Raw genomic sequence first — 17,855 nt, forward strand, 5'->3', positions numbered from 1 at the left:
GGCGTTCAGCCATCCTGTGCAGATACAAAAAAGAAATAAATAACCAATAAATATCGAGAACATGTGTCTATAGTTTGTGGGAATATTTCACTGAACGACAAGTAAGTTGAGTGAAGTTATCCCCTGTGGTTCAAGAGCCTGATGGTTGAGGGGTAATAACTGTTCCTGAACCTGGTGGTGTGGGTTCTGAGGCTCCTGTACCAGCTTCCTGATGGCAGCAGTGAGAAGAGAGCATGACCAGGGTGGTGAGGGTCCCTGATGATGGATGCTGCTTTCCTCCAATTCTTTGTGCAGATGTGCTCAGTGGTGGGGAGGGCTTTACTGGTGATGGACTGGGCCATATTCACTACTTTTTGTAGGATTTTCCATTCAATCATTCACAATTGTTTCTCTTGCTTCAGACATCCCTTTTGAGTTCTGTTAACTGAAAATAAGCTCCAAGGCTGTTCTTCCATGCAATAAATCAGGATCAGAAACTGACTCTCCTGTGACCCAGGTGACAGTCAGTTTTTGATATATGAAAGCAAGCCCTGGGACAAATGTCAATGACGGCAGCAGCCAGAATTTGTTCTACTTAGATAAACTCATCTATAGCATGTCACTGAAAGAGTGGTATAACTTTACAGCACCTCTAAGTTAATTTTTAGATTTATATTTAAGATATCAAGATAAGGCCATAATCCGTAAATTCTGATTTAGCAGTAGTTTTAACACAAGTAACACTAGCTTTAACAACCCCAGCAAAATATTTTCTTTGTATTTTACAGTATGTTCAGTCAAGACCTGAAGATATAACAAAGAAGGACGTTTTGGGATTTTTAGTAAGTTCTTCTAATTTCCTTTAAAAACATTACTTAAAATCTAAACGTATTATCTAAAGATGACAAGGAGTTTTATTTTCCAATTGGTCATCGAAAATGATGCATTTTTATAAAATCCCCCAAAACTAGAGGGGTATCAGATTTTTTGCCCTTTGAGGTTTCTGTTCTGACAGAGGTGATGGTAGTGCTTGAATAAGCAATTGCCAGTCTACCAGCAATCAGACAACACACACACACACACCTCTGAACAGCCTTTAAATACAGCTGTAGCTGTAGATTGGACTGAAGTTACATCTCCCCTAACTTGTGAGATAACTCATTAAAGGATGACATCATTGTGATGAAGAATTATGTTTGGGTATATTTGTATCAAATAAAATAACTTATTCTGTTGGCTAACTCCTGCTAGATGGATATGATTGCTAATGAGAATTACTTGTAGGATGCATTTTCTGTCTGAAATCTAACATTACATTTGACATATAAGAACACTAACATTACATGAATGACATAACATGACAAATGAAATCTAACATTACATTTTGTCAAGTATTAGCTGAAGTAATCTTTTTTGTTTGATTATATTAGAAAAGTGAGTAAGGGGTACCCATCTTACGAAAAATTAGTTTTGCAGTATGTAAGCAACTTCTTCAATTAAAAGAGCTTTGTTGCACATAATTAATTTACTATTTTATATTGGGATGGCTTTATATTATGCTGTTTAGTTGAGAAATTTAGAAATATATTCATCGATAGGTTAATTTTGGGTAAAACACATGTGCCTTATTGGATTATTTTACTTGATCTACCTTAAAGTAAACGGGGTATGTGAGAGAGCAGGTTGATGTGTACACCTTCAACCTGATTGTCATTCTGATATTCTTTGTCTGTGCATCTTAGTGGACATTTGGTCCATGTGGATTTTTTTTGCTTTTTTTTAATGTTAAAAGGCCTCAATTTCCTCAAGGAAAGACGTACATTTCATAGACATGTCAGGCCATTTGTAATGTATTTATGTACATTTTATTCCATATCTTGTATTTAACCTGTTTATTTTTTTATATAATTCTTATTTGTAATTGTTGAATATTGTTTTTTGTTGCATGTCATGTCAACACACCATAGTAAGTTTGAAGTATTAAAGTAATCGTTAAAGTAGTTTGATTATATACTAATTTTGGTTTGGAATTTCCAGGCCAATTTTAAAGTTATTAATGATACAGATGCCAGACAAGTCAAGAGGATCATGTACAAGCTTAGCAATCAACTTCTTCAGTTTGGTAAAAGGGCTTTGCAGTTAACGGTAAGTATGCTTAATTCTGTGTAATCAGTAGCCTTTTCCAATTTGTCATGCATTTATCTTAAAAGGTAGTTAGCTGGATCACAATACAGTCCTATTACCTATGCCCACTTAAATGGACATTTTTCAAAAACGAGCCTTTTCATTTGATAAAGTAGCCTAATAGATTTTAATTAGCAAAGCCTAAACACGTCAGGTGATTGCTGACTTTGAGCAGGTCCAGTGCAATGAAGAGAAAGGAACAATGATCCCATAATTCTTGAATAAGGTGCTTACTCATTAGCTAGAGGCACTTAAGCACAAGGCAGTGTCCTGCTTCGCAATGGCTTGAATTAGCTAACATAACTAACAAACATTACTTCTGTGCCAACATCTCTAGCACTGATGCTGTACATACTGTCATTTGGCAATGTGGGACAGGTCATGCTGCTCACACACTTGTTACCAGACATTCTGAGCTCTGTTGTGAGAGGAGATTATAGAAGAATATAAAATTATGAGATGCACAAATAAGGTAAATTTTATTTCTCCCAGGGTGGGAATATTGAATACTAGAAGTTACAGCTTCAACGTAGATGGGGAAAGTTTACGAGACTTTTTTTTATTATTACACAAAGGGAGGTAGGTGCCTGGAGTTACTCCCAGAGGAACCGGTAGAAGCAAAAATGACAAGAAGCATTTAGACAGGCACATGAGCAAGCAAGGAAAAGAATGATGTGGATTATGTTGCAGGCAGATGGGGTTAGTTTAATTTGGTGTCATGGTTTGCACAGATATGATGGGCCAAAGTATCTGTTATGCTGTACAATTCTATATTCTGTGCATCAGGTTGAAGAAAGTGCTTAAACGTCCTTGAAGCAGTTTTCACTGATTCCTTAACATCTCAGGCCCAAAGTGAAGGAGCAGCATCAGGAGCAGATAGAAGTCTCACAAATACTCAGCTGAATGCTCCTTCATTTCAGGACTCTGCAAATCAGAGTGGAAACGTCCTCAATCACAGGTCTAAGAAGAGGATAAGAAACATTCCCAATGAGTTGTTCAGTTTGTCTGTTTGCTGAGCTAATGTTGGTCTCATTGTATTTTATTTATAGGAAATAAATATTTTATTTACCTTCTTCCTAATACAATTGCACGTATTTGGCAAAACCTAATTTATTTAGTTTTCTCCTCTTCTACCCAAGTCAGCAAGATTTGTAATAAAAACAGAAAATCCTCAAAACACAGAAGGTCATCAACCTAAAACTTTAGTTTCTGTCCATAGCTGCTGCCTGACCTGCTGAAGTAAAACCGGAAAGTGCTGTGAATGCTCACCAGATCAGACTGCATCATCTGTAGGAAGAGCAACAGAGCCAACACTTTGGGTCAGGCTCTGTTGGAACTGTAAAGAAAGTTTTAAAAAGCTGGTGAAACTTCATGGAAGGAGATATCTCTAATCGGGTATAACCATGGCGAGCAAAACTGACAAGTTTCCTGCTCTCTGAATGAATGGGAATAGTTCGAGTGTGAGAATTGTATAATGCAGAGAAGGTAAAACCTGGTAGGTTAGTCTAGCAAGTTCTTGAGATAAAAAGGGAAGAGAAAAGAAATGAGCTGATATCACAGATGGATGACTAATATAGACAGAGAAATCAAATTATCTGAAGACTCCAGTATGCCCAGAGGGAAAATTAGGTTCTCTTCATCAAGGTTATGTTGGTACTTTATGTGACAATATGGGAGACCAATGGGTCAGAGTGGGATGAGACAGTGACAGCTAACATGAAGCTTGGCATTGCCCCTGGGGAGCTCAATGCAATTGTCTTGCAAAGCAGTCACCCAATCTGTGATTGGTTTGTTTAATGTAGAGGGGGACCACATTGTGAATATCAAATGTGGTTCTATAGATTGGAAGAACAACAAATGAATTGCTGCTTCTTTGGATCCTTGTAGGGTGTGAAGGGAAGAGGTCACACAAAAATAATATAGTCCAAGTCCCTGAGTCCATGAATGTTGCAACAGTTTGCAGTTGAACACAGTACAGCTTGTCTTCTACCAAGTGAACACTGGGGGCCAGCACAGATTCCAGCATCTCTGCCTGCGTGCACACTGTGTCTTGAGCTCTAGTCCTCGCTACGACTGAGGCCGTGCTGCTCCCCCGCCATCTGCCAGTGAATCGGACGCAGCATTCCACATTAACACTGTCCAGCAGGTCTTGTGATCTCAAGAAAAGTGGCCAAGAGGTTCTCAAGCTATTGGGCTGCACAACTCCTTTGCACATTCTGACACTTGCCTGTCGCAGGCATCATCACGGTCTGCACCATGTCAAGCTCCTTCAGTTACTCTGCCGATGAGCAACTTGCTGATGGGGTGGACCTGCAAACCTGCAGTACTTCTAAGTTCTTGATGTCCAGCAGGTTCTTGCAATCATGAAAAATACATTTAGAAAAGACAGTTGGCCCCATGGTGGCCACTGTATCCAAATGTGCTATCTTACCCGACGCTATGCGCTTGGTTTTAATCTATCGGAAGAATCTGCCCACCCTGCTGATTTACAAGTTTTTGTTTTCTTTTCCATTCAGACAAATAGCCTCTGACCTCAAATGTTGAAACTTTTTCTCTTCCCACAGAAGTAGCTTGATCTGCTGAGTATCTGCAGCATTTTTTTTTCTTTTAGATATCTAGCATCTGCATTTTTTTCACTTCATTGTGTTCGTATAAAAATGTAAATATTCTGGCTGCTAGATAGTTCATAAGGGTCCTTGGTTTAACATTTGCATCTATTTCTGTTTACATTTTGTCTGATCTCATAATGACAAGGGTTTCTTTATTTGTTCAGCGTTCTACAGAGAAATTAATTGAAGCAGAAAATCCCATCTTGGCTGATGAACGTCGCAGATATGAATCTCGTAGGGCAGGAATTTTGAGGGATTTTCCAGGTAATTTGGGTTTCAAATAGATGGTAAAACTTAATCTCAACAGTACAAATTATTTGCTGAGTATCTTTAATTACATCTAGCAAGTAAATTATCAACAGGTACACTGGAATACTGAGGATCAGGAAGGTGTTGTTCGTCATACTTTGTGCAATGCTGGAAGGTAGTCTGAAATATGCTAATATCTTCTGTCATAGACTTTCCATGCATTCTTTGCTTACGTAGAAATTACCCTTTGCTTTAAATTGAATGTACTAAACTTTTTAAGAAGCCTGTTCCAGTGCAATTGGCTATCAGCAGCAGAATTCACTCCAACAGCTGAAGCTCATGGTCCAGCATGTTCTTCAGGTGAGGTGTAAAGTTGATGAAGATGTGGACAGTGTAGAAGGTTGTCATGGATTACAACAGTATATTGACAGGATACAGAGCAGGGCTGAGAAGTGGCAGATGGAGTTCAAGCAGGAAAAGTGTGAAGTGATTCTCATTAGAAGGTTGAATTTGAAGGCAGAATACAGGATTAGTTAATACACGGTACATAACAGGGTGGAAAAACAGAGGGATCTTGGAATTGACATCTTCAAAGTTGCTGTGCAAGTTGTCAGGAAGGTGTATGACATATTGGCCTTCATTAATTGGGAGATTGAATTCATGTGTCGTGAGATAATGTTGCTGCTCTGTAAGGTCCTGGTTAGATCACACTTGGTATGGTGTTCAGTTCTGGTCGCCTCATTATAGGAAAGGATGAGGAAGTCCTAGAGATGATAGATACAGAGTAGATTTACCAGGATGCTGTCTGATTAGAGAGCATGTCTTATGAGGATAGGTTGAGCGAGCTGGGGCTTTTCTCTGCAGTGAATGAGGATGAGAGGTATACAAGTGATATGAGGTATAGATTGTGTAGCTAGCCAGAGACTTTTCCCAGAGCAAAATGACTAATACCGGAGACATGATTTTAAGGTGATTGGAGGGAAGTATAGGAGTATTGTCAGAGTTAAGGTTTTTTTTACTCCACATAGAATGGTGGAATGCCCTGCCAAGGGTGGTGTTAGAGGCAGATGCATTAGGGACACTTAAGAAGCTCTTATGTGGGCTAATGGATAATAGAAAAATTGAGTGCAGTGTCGAAGGAAAAGGTTGTGGATGGTTGACACAATATTGTGGGCTGAAGGCCCTGTACTATTTTCAAATGTTCTATGTGGTAGCCATTTCAGAATACCTAAAAGGGCATACCGAAAAGGTGATGTGTGAGCAGCCTTCAGGAGGGTGAATCCACAAAAAGCATCTGGTCCAGATGAAATATCTGACCAAGTACTAAAGACCTGTGCTAACCAACTAACTGGTGTGTTCACTGAGATCTTTAACCTCTCGCTTTGGCAGTGTGTGGTACCCACCTGCTTCAAGTAGGCTTCAGTTATACCCATGTCCAAGAAGAGTGAGGTGACCAGCCTCAATGACTGTTGCCCAGTAGCATTCACTGTGGTGCTAGAAAGTTTGTGAACCATTTAGAATTTTCTCTATTTCTGCACATCAGCTTGGGAGAATTTTAGGCCATTCCTCCTTACAAAGCTGCTTCAACTCCAGGATGTTGTTGGTGAGTTTCCTTGCATGAACTGCTTGCTTCACAACAGTCCACAACATTTCTATAGGTTTCTCAGGGCTTTGATTCGCCCATTCCAAAACATGAAATTTTTGCTTTAACCATTCTTTGGTAAACTGACTTTAGGTCATTGTCTTGCTGCATGATGCACTTAGTGTCTTGAGCTTCAGTTCATGGATGGATGCCCTGACACTTTCCTGTAGAATTTGCTGGTACAGTTCAGAATTCATAGTTCCATCAAAACTGATAAGTTGGCCTGGTCCTGAGGCAGCAAAGCAGGCCCAAGCCTTGACACTGTCACCACCACATTTCACAGATGGGATTAAGTTCTTGAGCTGGAATGCAGTGTTTGCTTTTTGCCAAACATAACACTCCTCAATTAAGTCACAAAGTTCTATTTTGGACTCACCTGTCCACAGAACATTCTTCCAATATCCTTCTGGCTTATCCACATGGTCTTTAGCAAACTTTAGATGGGGAGCAATGTTCTCAGAGAGTAGTGGCTTTCTCCTTGCAATCCTGCCATGCACACCATTGTTGTTCAGTGTTTGCCTGATGGTAGACTCACCAACACTGACATTAGCCAACACAAGAGAGGCCTGTAGCTTCTTAGTTGTTACCCTGGGGTTCTTTGTGACCTCCTGGAATATTACTGGCCTTGCTCAGAGTGATATTTGTTGGTTGACTACTTCTGGGGAGAGTTTAACAACGGTGTTAGATTTCCTCCATTCACCATCAACCTGACTCTGGTTTGGTGGAGCTCAAACTTTTTAGAATTGTTTTTGTATCTTTATCCAGCCTGGTGAGCAATCAACTTTTTTTCTGAGGTCCTCAGAAAACCCCTTTGATCAAGACTTGGCAAACTTCCAAAAACATGTGGTGTAGATCAGATTTTGATAGTGAAGACCCAGGTTTATGTTCTTTAAATAGAGCAGGGCCTCCCACACTCACACCTGATTGTCATCTCATTGATTGACTCGAATTTCCACTTTAAATGAGGTTCACATACTTTTTCCAACAAATACATGTAATATTTGGATCATTTTTCTCAATAAGTGAACAAGTATAATGTTTTGTGTTATTTATTTAATTGGGTTCTGTATCTAGTTTTAGGTCATATTTTTGCAGAAAGTGAAAATTCTAAAGGGTTCACAAACTTTTTAGCACCTCTGTACATCCACAATGATGAAGTGTTTTGAAAGGTTGGTGATGAAACATTATCAACTCCTGCTTGAGAAGCAACATAGGTCCAATCCAATTTGCTTACCAAGGCAACAGGTCAGCAGCAGATGCCATCTCATTGGCTCTTCACTCAACCCTGAAACATCTGGACAGCAAAGATGCATACAGTAGAATGTTTTTTTTAATCAACTACAGCTCAGCATTCAGTACTATTGTCCTTTCAAAACTAACCAATAAGCTCCAAGACCTTGTGCAATTAGTTCCTGGATTTACTCACTTGCAGACCCCAATCAGTTTGAATTGGCAACATCATCTCCATGATCTCCATCAACAGAGGTACACCACAAGGCTCTGTGCTTAGTCCCCTGCTCTACTCACCACCTCATGCTTATGACTGCGTGGACAAGCACAGCCCCAATGTGATATTCAGGTTTGCTGATTACACTGTCATAGGCTGAATCAAAGATGGTGATGAATCAGCATATAGGACAGAGTTTGATAATCTTACTGAGTGGTATTATAACAACCTCTTACTCAATGTCAGGAAGAGTCCTACTCAAGGCTGAATATAGAAATCCAGAGAAGAAACCTAGAAGTCCATAAACCAGTCCTCATTGGAGGATCAGAGGTGGAGAGGGTTAGCAAATTTAAATTCTCGGTGTAGTTATTTCAGAGGACCTGTCTTGGGCCCACGTAAATGCAATTTTAAAGAAAGTAGTGGATATGGCCCAGTCCATCACAGGTAAAACCCTCTCAGCCACTGAGCACATCTACTTGCAATGCTGTTGCAGGAAAGCAGCTGCTATCTGGAAGAGAGTACAAGAGCTTGAGAACTCAGACTACCAAGTTCAGGAACAGTTACTACTGTTATGATCCCAGCCCCCTCCTTTGTGAGAATCGCAAGAGCCCTAGTGAAGGGGGGGTCAATGACCCAAGAGAAGAGAGAGATACGTGCGGTGTCCCTCATTTCACGGCAAGGCAAAAGCTGGCGACTGTGGTCATTGTCTCGTGGAGACACCTTTGTGAATTGGGAACTGTACTACGTGTATACCCTCGGGGCAACGTGGGTGGAGAGATGGAGAGAGATTGCATCATCCCAACCTGATTGACATCTGAGACCCCGTGAGCTCAGATAAAAGAGGGGTTGTAAAGACAGCCCCCCAGACGCACCAGAAGACACGCTAGAAATCCTGTGACAGCGTTTAATAGCGACAGCCGGTAAGGAGGTTCGTGTGCGTCTTTTCCTTGCCTGGGATTGGCGACCTCACCACGAAATAACGGCTTTAGCTACAGGAGAGGCCACGAGTGAACGGTCACCCCCCAACGAGAGTCCGACTGATCGAACTCCTAAAGGTTGGAAAAAACCCACCGGGTAACTGTTTCATTCAAGCCCTATCTCTCTCTCTCTAACAAAAGTGCACCACCGCGACCCCCCTAAAAGACGGCAGCTGGTGGAACTGCAGTGAACGCAAGAGACTTTTAGATATACAGCGGACAATATATATATTACCCCTAGACAACGATAAAGCTTATTTCTTATTACTATACCTGCGCTTTAGATTGAGTATTGACGACGTATGTTATCTGAATGTTTGTATTAACCTTACTTTTGTGCCCCTTTATAAATAAAAACGTTTAAAAATTGTACCATCAGACTTCAGCGGACCTCTCTATCTTTGCTGGTAAGTGATCCAGTTACGGGATACGTAACACTACCCTTCAACCATCAGGTGCTTGAATCAAAGGGATAACTTCAGTTGCCCAATCATTGAAATGTTCCCATAACCAATGAACTCACTCATCATCTCATGTTCTTGATATTTATTGCTTATTTTTATTCTTCTGTATTTGCAGTTTGTTGTCTTCTGCACTTTGGTTGAACACCCTAGTTGGTTGGTCTTTCATTGATTCTGTTATGGTTATTATTCCATAGATTTATTGAGTATGCTGATGGGAAAATGAATTTCGGGTAACAGATATGGTGACAGATACGTACTTTGATAAAAACATTTACCGTAGATTCCGGATTTTAAGCCGCTACTTTTTTCCCACATTTTGAACAGCTTTGAACTTTGCGGCCAATAATCCGAAGCGGCTAATGCAAGGTTTTTTTCATGCCGCCTCGTAAACATTTTGCCTCGTAACAGTAGACCAATAAAATTGATGAGTAGTTCACAGAGGTCCAATGAAATTGTACGATAAATCAAGCGCACTTTCACAATTAAATTATTGTAAATCAGTCATTTGTACTCACCCTCATCAACATGGAAAACACTCGAAGCATTGTGCTACCTACCCTACTTAGTTTAAACTATATTTGTTTTCTGTACTACATCGCGGGATGCTATGACGACACACCCGGTTTCGCGGTGTCTTGTGGGAAAATGCCGGTTTGCGATGAAACGGAAAGGAGGGGGGAGCGCATTACGCGAGCGGCTTTGGATCCGAGCGAACTCTGCTTTTAAATGCCGTTTGCGATGAAACGGAAAGGAGGGGGGAGCGCATTACGCGAGCGGCTTTGGATCTGAGCGAACTCTGCTTTTAAATGCCGTTTGCGATGAAACGGAAAGGAGGGGGGAGCGCATTACGCGAGCGGCTTTGGATCTGAGCGAACTCTGCTTTTAAGTTAAAGGTATCAATAACTTTTCCTGGTAGGCTGCAGTATATATATTTTTTACCAGTCGTTAGGAGATATTGGAATGTTGTTCAGTAAAGAAGTATACGCAACGTATATTTAAAAGTAGCCGCGTACGGGCACGGTTCGAAAAAAAGCATTTGCAATATGTATTTGTTTTTGTTACCATATGGATTTAATTAAAAGTTAAAAAAATCCTCACGTGTAATATCTTTCTGTGTAAATATCTCATATTACAACGTGGGACACCTGCGGCCGAAAATCCGGTGCGGCCTAAAATCCGGTGCGGCCTTTACATTTAAAAAAATGATTTTATTTCTAAAATTAGAGCCAGCGGCTTAAAATCAGGTGCGCTCTGTAGTCCGGAATCTACGGTACTTTGAACTTTAAAAACAAGTTGTCTGACAAAGCTGTCATAAAGGAGTACTGTAAGTGCATGCTGTACAATGAAGGCAATAGTTTGTAGAGATGAGCTATCCAGTAATCTATGGACTGCATTCTGTAGGTATGCCTTGCCTGTCATGAATGGTGGTGGATGAATTAACTAACAGTAAGAGGAAAAAAAATCCACATCCTGAGTGAAGCTGGAACCCATCACATTTGCAGAAGACGAGGTTGAAGCATTTTCATCTTCAACCTGAATTGCTGAATGAATCGGCCATTAACTGCCCTCCATTATGGAAGCCAACCTTAAGCAATTTCAAAGAACATACAGCCTTAAGCAGAGGCTGTGGGCCTTGTAAAAGTGTGGCTGCTACGAACGTGTGTCCTTTGAAAATAACCAGGTTCCATTTGATAAGTAATATTAGTATTCATGCATACAAGTGGCAGGCATTAACCATCCCTAGTAAGAGAGTATCTAGCTACATTCCTTTCACATTTCATGTTCTTGCAAAATTTAAATATCATAAATGAATACAAGCAGGGATCAAATCTTTGTACCTTAACAAATTAACCTTGTATAACAGGTCACCCTGCAGTACAAAATGCAACTACATCAATGTCATCAATACAAAACCATCTTTTGACCCCATCACTGCTAAATTCCATCCGTGGAATGGATGTGAATACAATTACCAATACTCTCACAAGATTGGCTGCCAACAACCCTGCTTTTGAAGGTAAGCTTCCTTTTAAAGTGTATATGAATTAAAAATAAAGGGCCATTAAATGTATTTTGAAGTGTTTCACAACCTATTTTTATGGAGGAATATACAACAGAAATTTCCAAAGAGTAATGAAATAAATGTTTTGGTGTTAAGTGAGGAATGAAAAGATTAATGCAGGCATACTGATGCCTCTCACAATCTTATATGGATTAGTCTTGGATTAACATTTAACATCCAAAGTAATACTGGAGCATAAGATTAATTTTAAATTGTATAACCTTTGTCTGTAGTCTGTGGAATGAGAACATTATAAATCAATGAAGTTCTGTACTGTTATGTTTCTCTTTGTACACATGCTGTCTGAACTGCTGAGAATTTCCAGCATTGTCTGGTTTCATTTCAGATTTACAGTTTTTGATTTTTGAGAGTCACACTATCTATATTCAAGGTGTTTCCTATGTAAAATTGTAGGGATGATGTGTTTAGAAATATATGTGGTTTTCTGTAGCTAATGATCATAATAAAGCATCAGTAATGACACCTTGTTGCTTTATTTCTAGGTATCAGGATTTCGACTTTGGTTACTGTATTGATGGAGGCTGGTGTTCTTGGTAAAAGACCAAATTAAGATCTCCTACAACAGTGACCTTTTAGCTGATCATTACCTGGAAATGTTGGTCTTTTATGATTAAGTTTTTAAAAAATCTTTTTAAACCTTATTCAAATGCTAGATTAAGATAAAAGGGTTGTTTGCTGCATTCCAATATGTTGAATTGCCAGTTAAATAAAACTTAGAGAAATTACCTTCTTTGTGAATCATGTGGGCTGACAGCTTTGATGTTTCTTTCAATTCAAAGTGCAACAAAGCTTCAACCATCTGAATTTCAGTTAGCTGAAATGTTCTAGTTTCTCTTCACATCCTGGAAGCATGAAGTTTTACTGCTATCTCCCCTAAATAGTCCACATCATCTGCAGTGAGCTGATATTGCTACTGGGAGTTTTAATTGATAAATTGGAGAATTTGTGAACAAGAATGCTGTATTTTTGAAATCATTTTTGCTTGATTTCAATGCAGCAAAACTCAAAGGTTCAACTCTGAAACTTGTCTATATAGCCACAAAACAAAGAGAAGCTGGTAGTTATTCAGAGAGAATCATCAGCCTACCCGTCCCCCACACAAAAAATCTAAACAGAACATCAACCTACAAAAACCCTTCCCTTGCATAATGAAAACGGGTGATAAAGGAATATAAAAACAATAAATCTGAAAAAGTCCACAGATAAGACAATTCAGTTAAGTCTTTATGTAAAATGAGGAAAAATGATTGGATATGGTATAGCCAATATTCATAGGATCTGGACTAGACCAAAGCAGTGTTGCTTGTGCTAAAAGGTTTACTATTTTTTTTGAGTTATCTATTAAAGTTTTACAGAATCAGGACAAATATAATCAGTGTCATTTTCAGAATGATATCATTTTTATGCTCTTTATTAAAGCTCCATTTAATTTTTGACACCTACCTTAAATATATATTGTCACAGAAAAATTGACAAATTTCATTTGTTCTGATATGGTGTATTTTTTTTCCTTTGAGTAAAATAAATATTGTACAAGCTTTTCCTATTACATCTGTTTTGATAAGAGCAGTTTGAGGAAAAAGTTTAGCATGTGTTACTTTTACTCCTGAATCATGCATGATGAGGTTAAATTAGATCTGGTAAAAGGAAACAAGCTTGAGTGACAGATTAAGAAATTGAGAATAAGTACCGGTAAGTTGTATAGCAAACTGACTGAAGAGATATTGGATCAAAGAGGGGTAATTCACCAATAAATCTGAGTAGCTGTGAAGAGTTATTGGAGGGTGAAGAATGGTTCGACCCCCATCTGCTTGGTTCTAAATTAACTGGAATAGGCTGGTAGCATTTTCATTATTAGTACTCTTTTGTGCAAATACCTATTCTTTGGAGTTTGTTTCACATAATCCAGAAACCTGACATCGTATGGACAAAATGTGCAAGTTGTGTGTCATGTTATTTTTGGTGGGCCAGGGGTGGAGAAAATATTGACCATTGGTAGATGAAAGTAAACAGATTGCATGTAATAAGTAAAACAGTCTTAGAAATCATTGCATAAATCAGAAACAGTAGACACACACACAAAATGCTGGAGGAACTCAGCAGGCCAGACAGCAGCTATGGAAAATTTTAGGTGTGTTGCTCAGATTTCCAGCATCTGCAGATTTTCTCTCGTTTCAGAAGTAGTAGATTACCTATTCAAAAGGAACTTAAGTAGCAAATCAATAATGTTTTATTCAGCTGTTTAATGATCAACTTCAATAACTGGGTGTAATAAAGACCAGGACTTAATTTTTCTCAAAGTGTATTTTTAAAACATACTCAAACATAATAATCAGTGAATCCTTGTATTCTAATAAATCTAATCTGTAGAGTGTTAAATTTGGAATAAATTTACATGAATTGATCATAATCACTGTAGACTTCAAGTATCTTAAACAAACATCTACATGAACTTTAACTCAAGAATGCACTAAATTTCAATAATATAAGGTCTAGAACAGTGACAATCCCTTGGTAAATCAGTTCTGACCTTCAGGTTTTTTGAGTGTACAAGAAGACAATGAATAATTTCAAAACATAACATTTATATACTCAAAAGTTGTATTTCAAATAATTAACCACTGCTAATCAATGGATGGTATTTTACTATATGAACTATTAGTATTGAAACACAATTACAATGGATCCTGGTTAATTGGGGAACAAGGACTAGTACATATTGGCCCAATTAAGTGGCTTCCTCAGTTAGCCAAAATTTCATGAAAATAACTAAAAAGGTATTTTTTTAAAAAAACCAAACTGAATAACAAATTATAACACTACCACTACAGTATTATGGAACTGTATTGGTTATCAACTGAATAATTCATTGGGTGTACACTGCTGTTCTTTTGATTGACAGTAAATGAATAAAATCAGCAGAGCTACCTAGTGCAGATAACATACTACCTTCACACAATGTTATTGATCACTGCATCCTCCAACTCTTCATTTGCACTGTACTATTCCAAATGATTTTTAATAGCTTTTAATACCTACAAATTCTTTGCAATTTCCAAGGTAGCGAAATAGTGTAATTTTCACTCACAGCTGTTCCTGGCATATTTAAGCATAAATCCTTGAAACTGCAGTAAGCAAAACAAGTTCCAATTGCCTTACTATTTATTTCTCACCAACTATCAGTGACAAAGTTTGATGGGCTTTGACAGAAGTACATGCATCTGACATTATTTAAAAACCATCACTCAAAACATACTGCAGCATCTACAGCTACATCAGTGTGCACGACTGACGCTAATTAGAACTTATTCAGAAAGTCTCCTGCCCCAATTAAGTGGAATGGTGTCCTAAATAAATGAGGGGAACAAATGGCAGTTTTTCTTAATTATTTTTTGTTGTTTGAGAGCTGTCCCAAATAAGCTACCCCAATTAACTAGAATCCATTGTATGTTCAATTATTTAAAGCTTATTTTGTACTCTTTAAACATGTCTGAACAAAACATTGAACAATTTGCAAAAAAAAGCTTTACCCCCACCCAAAAAATATGATTTTTACAAGCTTGTCTAGTTTTAGCTATTTATAAAAACTGAATTTGATGAAAAATTCTTCAACTGCAGTAGTTTTAACTTCGTTGACGTGTCAGCACACCAGCTTCCACTAGTACATCAACCAAGAAAGGGATCTTTAAACCTATTTTTAAAAAAAAGTCAGTTAAAAATTTAAGAAAAAGGACAATTGCACCAATAAACTAAATGCATTCATTTGAGATGCTAGTAGACAAGAATATGACAAAGTTTAAATTCTTGCTGTTGCAAAAATAAAGAGATTTTTCAAACTGCAGCTTCAAATTCCTTGGTGTCCACATTTCCAAGGATCTCACCTGGTCCCTGAACTCCTCCATCCTGATCAAAAAGGCGCAACAGCACCTTTATTTCCTGCGGAGCATCAAGAAAGCTCACCTCTGTCCCAGGATACTGACGGACTTTTACTGTTGTACCATTGAGAGCATAATCCCCAACTGCATCTTAGTGTGGTATGGCAATTGTCCCGTATCGGACCGCAAAGCACTCCAGTGTGTGGTGAAAACTGCCCAGCTGATTATCAGCACTCAATTGCCCACCATTGAAACATCTATCATAAACGCTGCCTGGGCAGGGTGAAAAGCATTATTAAGGATGCATCTCACCCTAACCATGGACTTTTCACTCTCCTCCCATCTGGTAGGCACTACAGAAACCTCTGCACCCGCACCAGCAGGCACAGGAAGAGCTTCTTCCCTGAGGCTGTGACCCTGTTGAACCTCACATCACAGCACTAAGCAGTATTGCACCCAGACTGTACTGTCTCAGTACTTTTATATTTGTGTGCTGTAGCACTTTTTATTGGCAGTTATTTTGTAAATAACACTATTCTTTGCATTTCTGGTTAGATGCTAACTGCATTTCATTTGGCTTGGTATCTGTACTCGGCACAATGACAATAAAGTTGAATCTAATCTAACATCAGCAATATTTGAAAAGCAACAATCCAAGAACAAATGAATTGTCACTTGGAAAGACACTGGTGAAAAGATGATAAGTACATATTTATTGAAGACTAATAGTGCCTAACAAATATTTTGAGTTCCTTGATAATGTAATGAACAGGATTGCTGCAAACAATGAGTATGTCCTTAAGTACACGAAAAAGCAAATGTGCTACACGGCAAATTTGAAGCTCATGGGATTAAGTGTTTATCATTTAAATATGAACCTGGTCAGGAAGCAGGGAGTGGCGATGAAACAACTATTTTTATTCCAGACCCTTTCCTCAGCATCCCATGGAATTGAATAACTACTGTCACTGACATTAATTACTGTACTTAATAAACCATACCCTCAAAATCTGCAACTGTAACAGAAAGATGCAACAACGTGACAGACAACTACAGCTACTGAAATTCAAAGCACAAAAGATGAAATAGTACTTTTCTAAATGGGAAAAAAGAGGTACTTTAATTGAAATTGTACAAAATTAAGGATACAGGAACAAAGATATACACATACTTGAAGCCAATGGGATGATAAACTTTAAAAAACATTCATAGGGGCTACACGAGTGAATCTGCAGATGCTGGAAATAAATAAAAACACAAAATGCTGGCAGAACTCAGCAGGCCATCTATGGGAGGAGGTAGTGATGACGTTTCAGGCCGAAACCCTTCATCAGGAGTGGGCTACCTAGTTTTGGTTTTTATATACAGGTCAAGTAAGGAATGAGTTCTGTTTTTACAGATAATCTAAAGTGGATTTTAGGTCAACAGTACAATGAATGGCATCAAAATAGAAGACTGATGTGAAAGAACGACGTCTAGTTCTGACATTTGTACAAATGAATGCTGGACTTTTGGACTTAATAATATAGCTTGTTCATATACTGAAGGGTGTCCATAATTTGGGTTCTCCTCATGTACATTAGGCTATTCAAGGCTATATCTATACTCAGTGGACACTTTATTGGGTACACCTGTACACATATCAAATAAGTCCATCATTTGACAACAATTCAATACATAAGACATGGTCAAGAGGTTCATTTGTTGTTCAGACCAAACATCAGAATGAGGAAGAAATGTAATCTAAGCTACTTTGACCATGAGTTTATAAAGAATGGTACAAAAAACAAAAAATATCCAGTGAGTGACAGTTCTGTGGGTGAAAAGGCCTTGTTAATGAGAAAGGTCAGAGAATGGCTAGACTGGTTGAAACCAACAGGAAGGTGGCTGCAATTTAACTGACCATACATTACAACAATGGTGTGCAGAGGAGCTTCTCTGAACACACATGTTGAACCTTGAAGTAGATGAGCTACACCAGCAGAAGACCACACTGGCTTCCACTCCTGTGTTCACTTAATTAGGTACACTCCTGGGTGCCACAGTAGCATAGCTGCTATTACAGCTTGGTGTGTCTGAGTTTGGAGTTCAATCCCAGCTTCCTCAGAGTTTGTACATCTTCCCTTTGGAAAGTGTGTGTTTCCTCTAGCTGCTCCAGTTTCCACCCACAGCCCAAAGACCAGTTAGTAGATTACTTGGTCATTGTAAATTGGTGGTTAGTCTTGGGTTAAGTCGGGTTGCTAGTGGTGCGACTTGAAGGGTTGGAAGAGCCTATTCCACACTGTAGATAGATAGATAGATACTTTATTCATCCCCATGGGGAAATTCAACTTTTTTTCCAATGTC

The 17,855-nt window shown here is 38.7% G+C and overlaps 2 protein-coding genes across 8 annotated transcripts in view; one reads left to right on the forward strand and one right to left on the reverse strand.

Annotated features, from left to right (window-relative positions):
* LOC140732103 (uncharacterized) overlaps window positions 1-13,180 on the forward strand; it is a 106,434-nt gene extending 93,254 nt beyond the window's left edge. For all 4 annotated transcript variants that reach the window (XM_073054256.1, XM_073054258.1, XM_073054259.1 and 1 more), the window contains exons 23-27: window positions 768-821; window positions 2,017-2,124; window positions 4,937-5,036; window positions 11,416-11,568; window positions 12,117-13,180. In XM_073054256.1, the coding sequence (XP_072910357.1) occupies window positions 768-821; window positions 2,017-2,124; window positions 4,937-5,036; window positions 11,416-11,568; window positions 12,117-12,184 (483 nt within the window). In that variant the 3' untranslated portion in view covers window positions 12,185-13,180. The remainder of the gene's footprint in view (window positions 1-767; window positions 822-2,016; window positions 2,125-4,936; window positions 5,037-11,415; window positions 11,569-12,116) is intronic.
* Window positions 13,181-13,846: 666 nt separating this feature from the next.
* LOC140732104 (uncharacterized) overlaps window positions 13,847-17,855 on the reverse strand; it is a 72,059-nt gene continuing 68,050 nt past the window's right edge. For 3 of the 4 annotated variants that reach the window (XM_073054260.1, XM_073054263.1, XM_073054262.1), the window contains one exon: window positions 13,847-15,325. In XM_073054260.1, coding sequence (XP_072910361.1) covers window positions 15,258-15,325 — 68 coding nt within the window. In that variant the 3' untranslated portion in view covers window positions 13,847-15,257. Of the gene's footprint in view, window positions 15,326-15,370; window positions 17,791-17,855 lie in introns of those variants that run through there. The other variant, XM_073054261.1, reaches the window with a different exon arrangement.

Source organism: Hemitrygon akajei, chromosome 8 (assembly GCF_048418815.1).
Source record: "Hemitrygon akajei chromosome 8, sHemAka1.3, whole genome shotgun sequence".
In the NCBI taxonomy this organism is placed as follows: Eukaryota; Metazoa; Chordata; class Chondrichthyes; order Myliobatiformes; family Dasyatidae; genus Hemitrygon; species Hemitrygon akajei.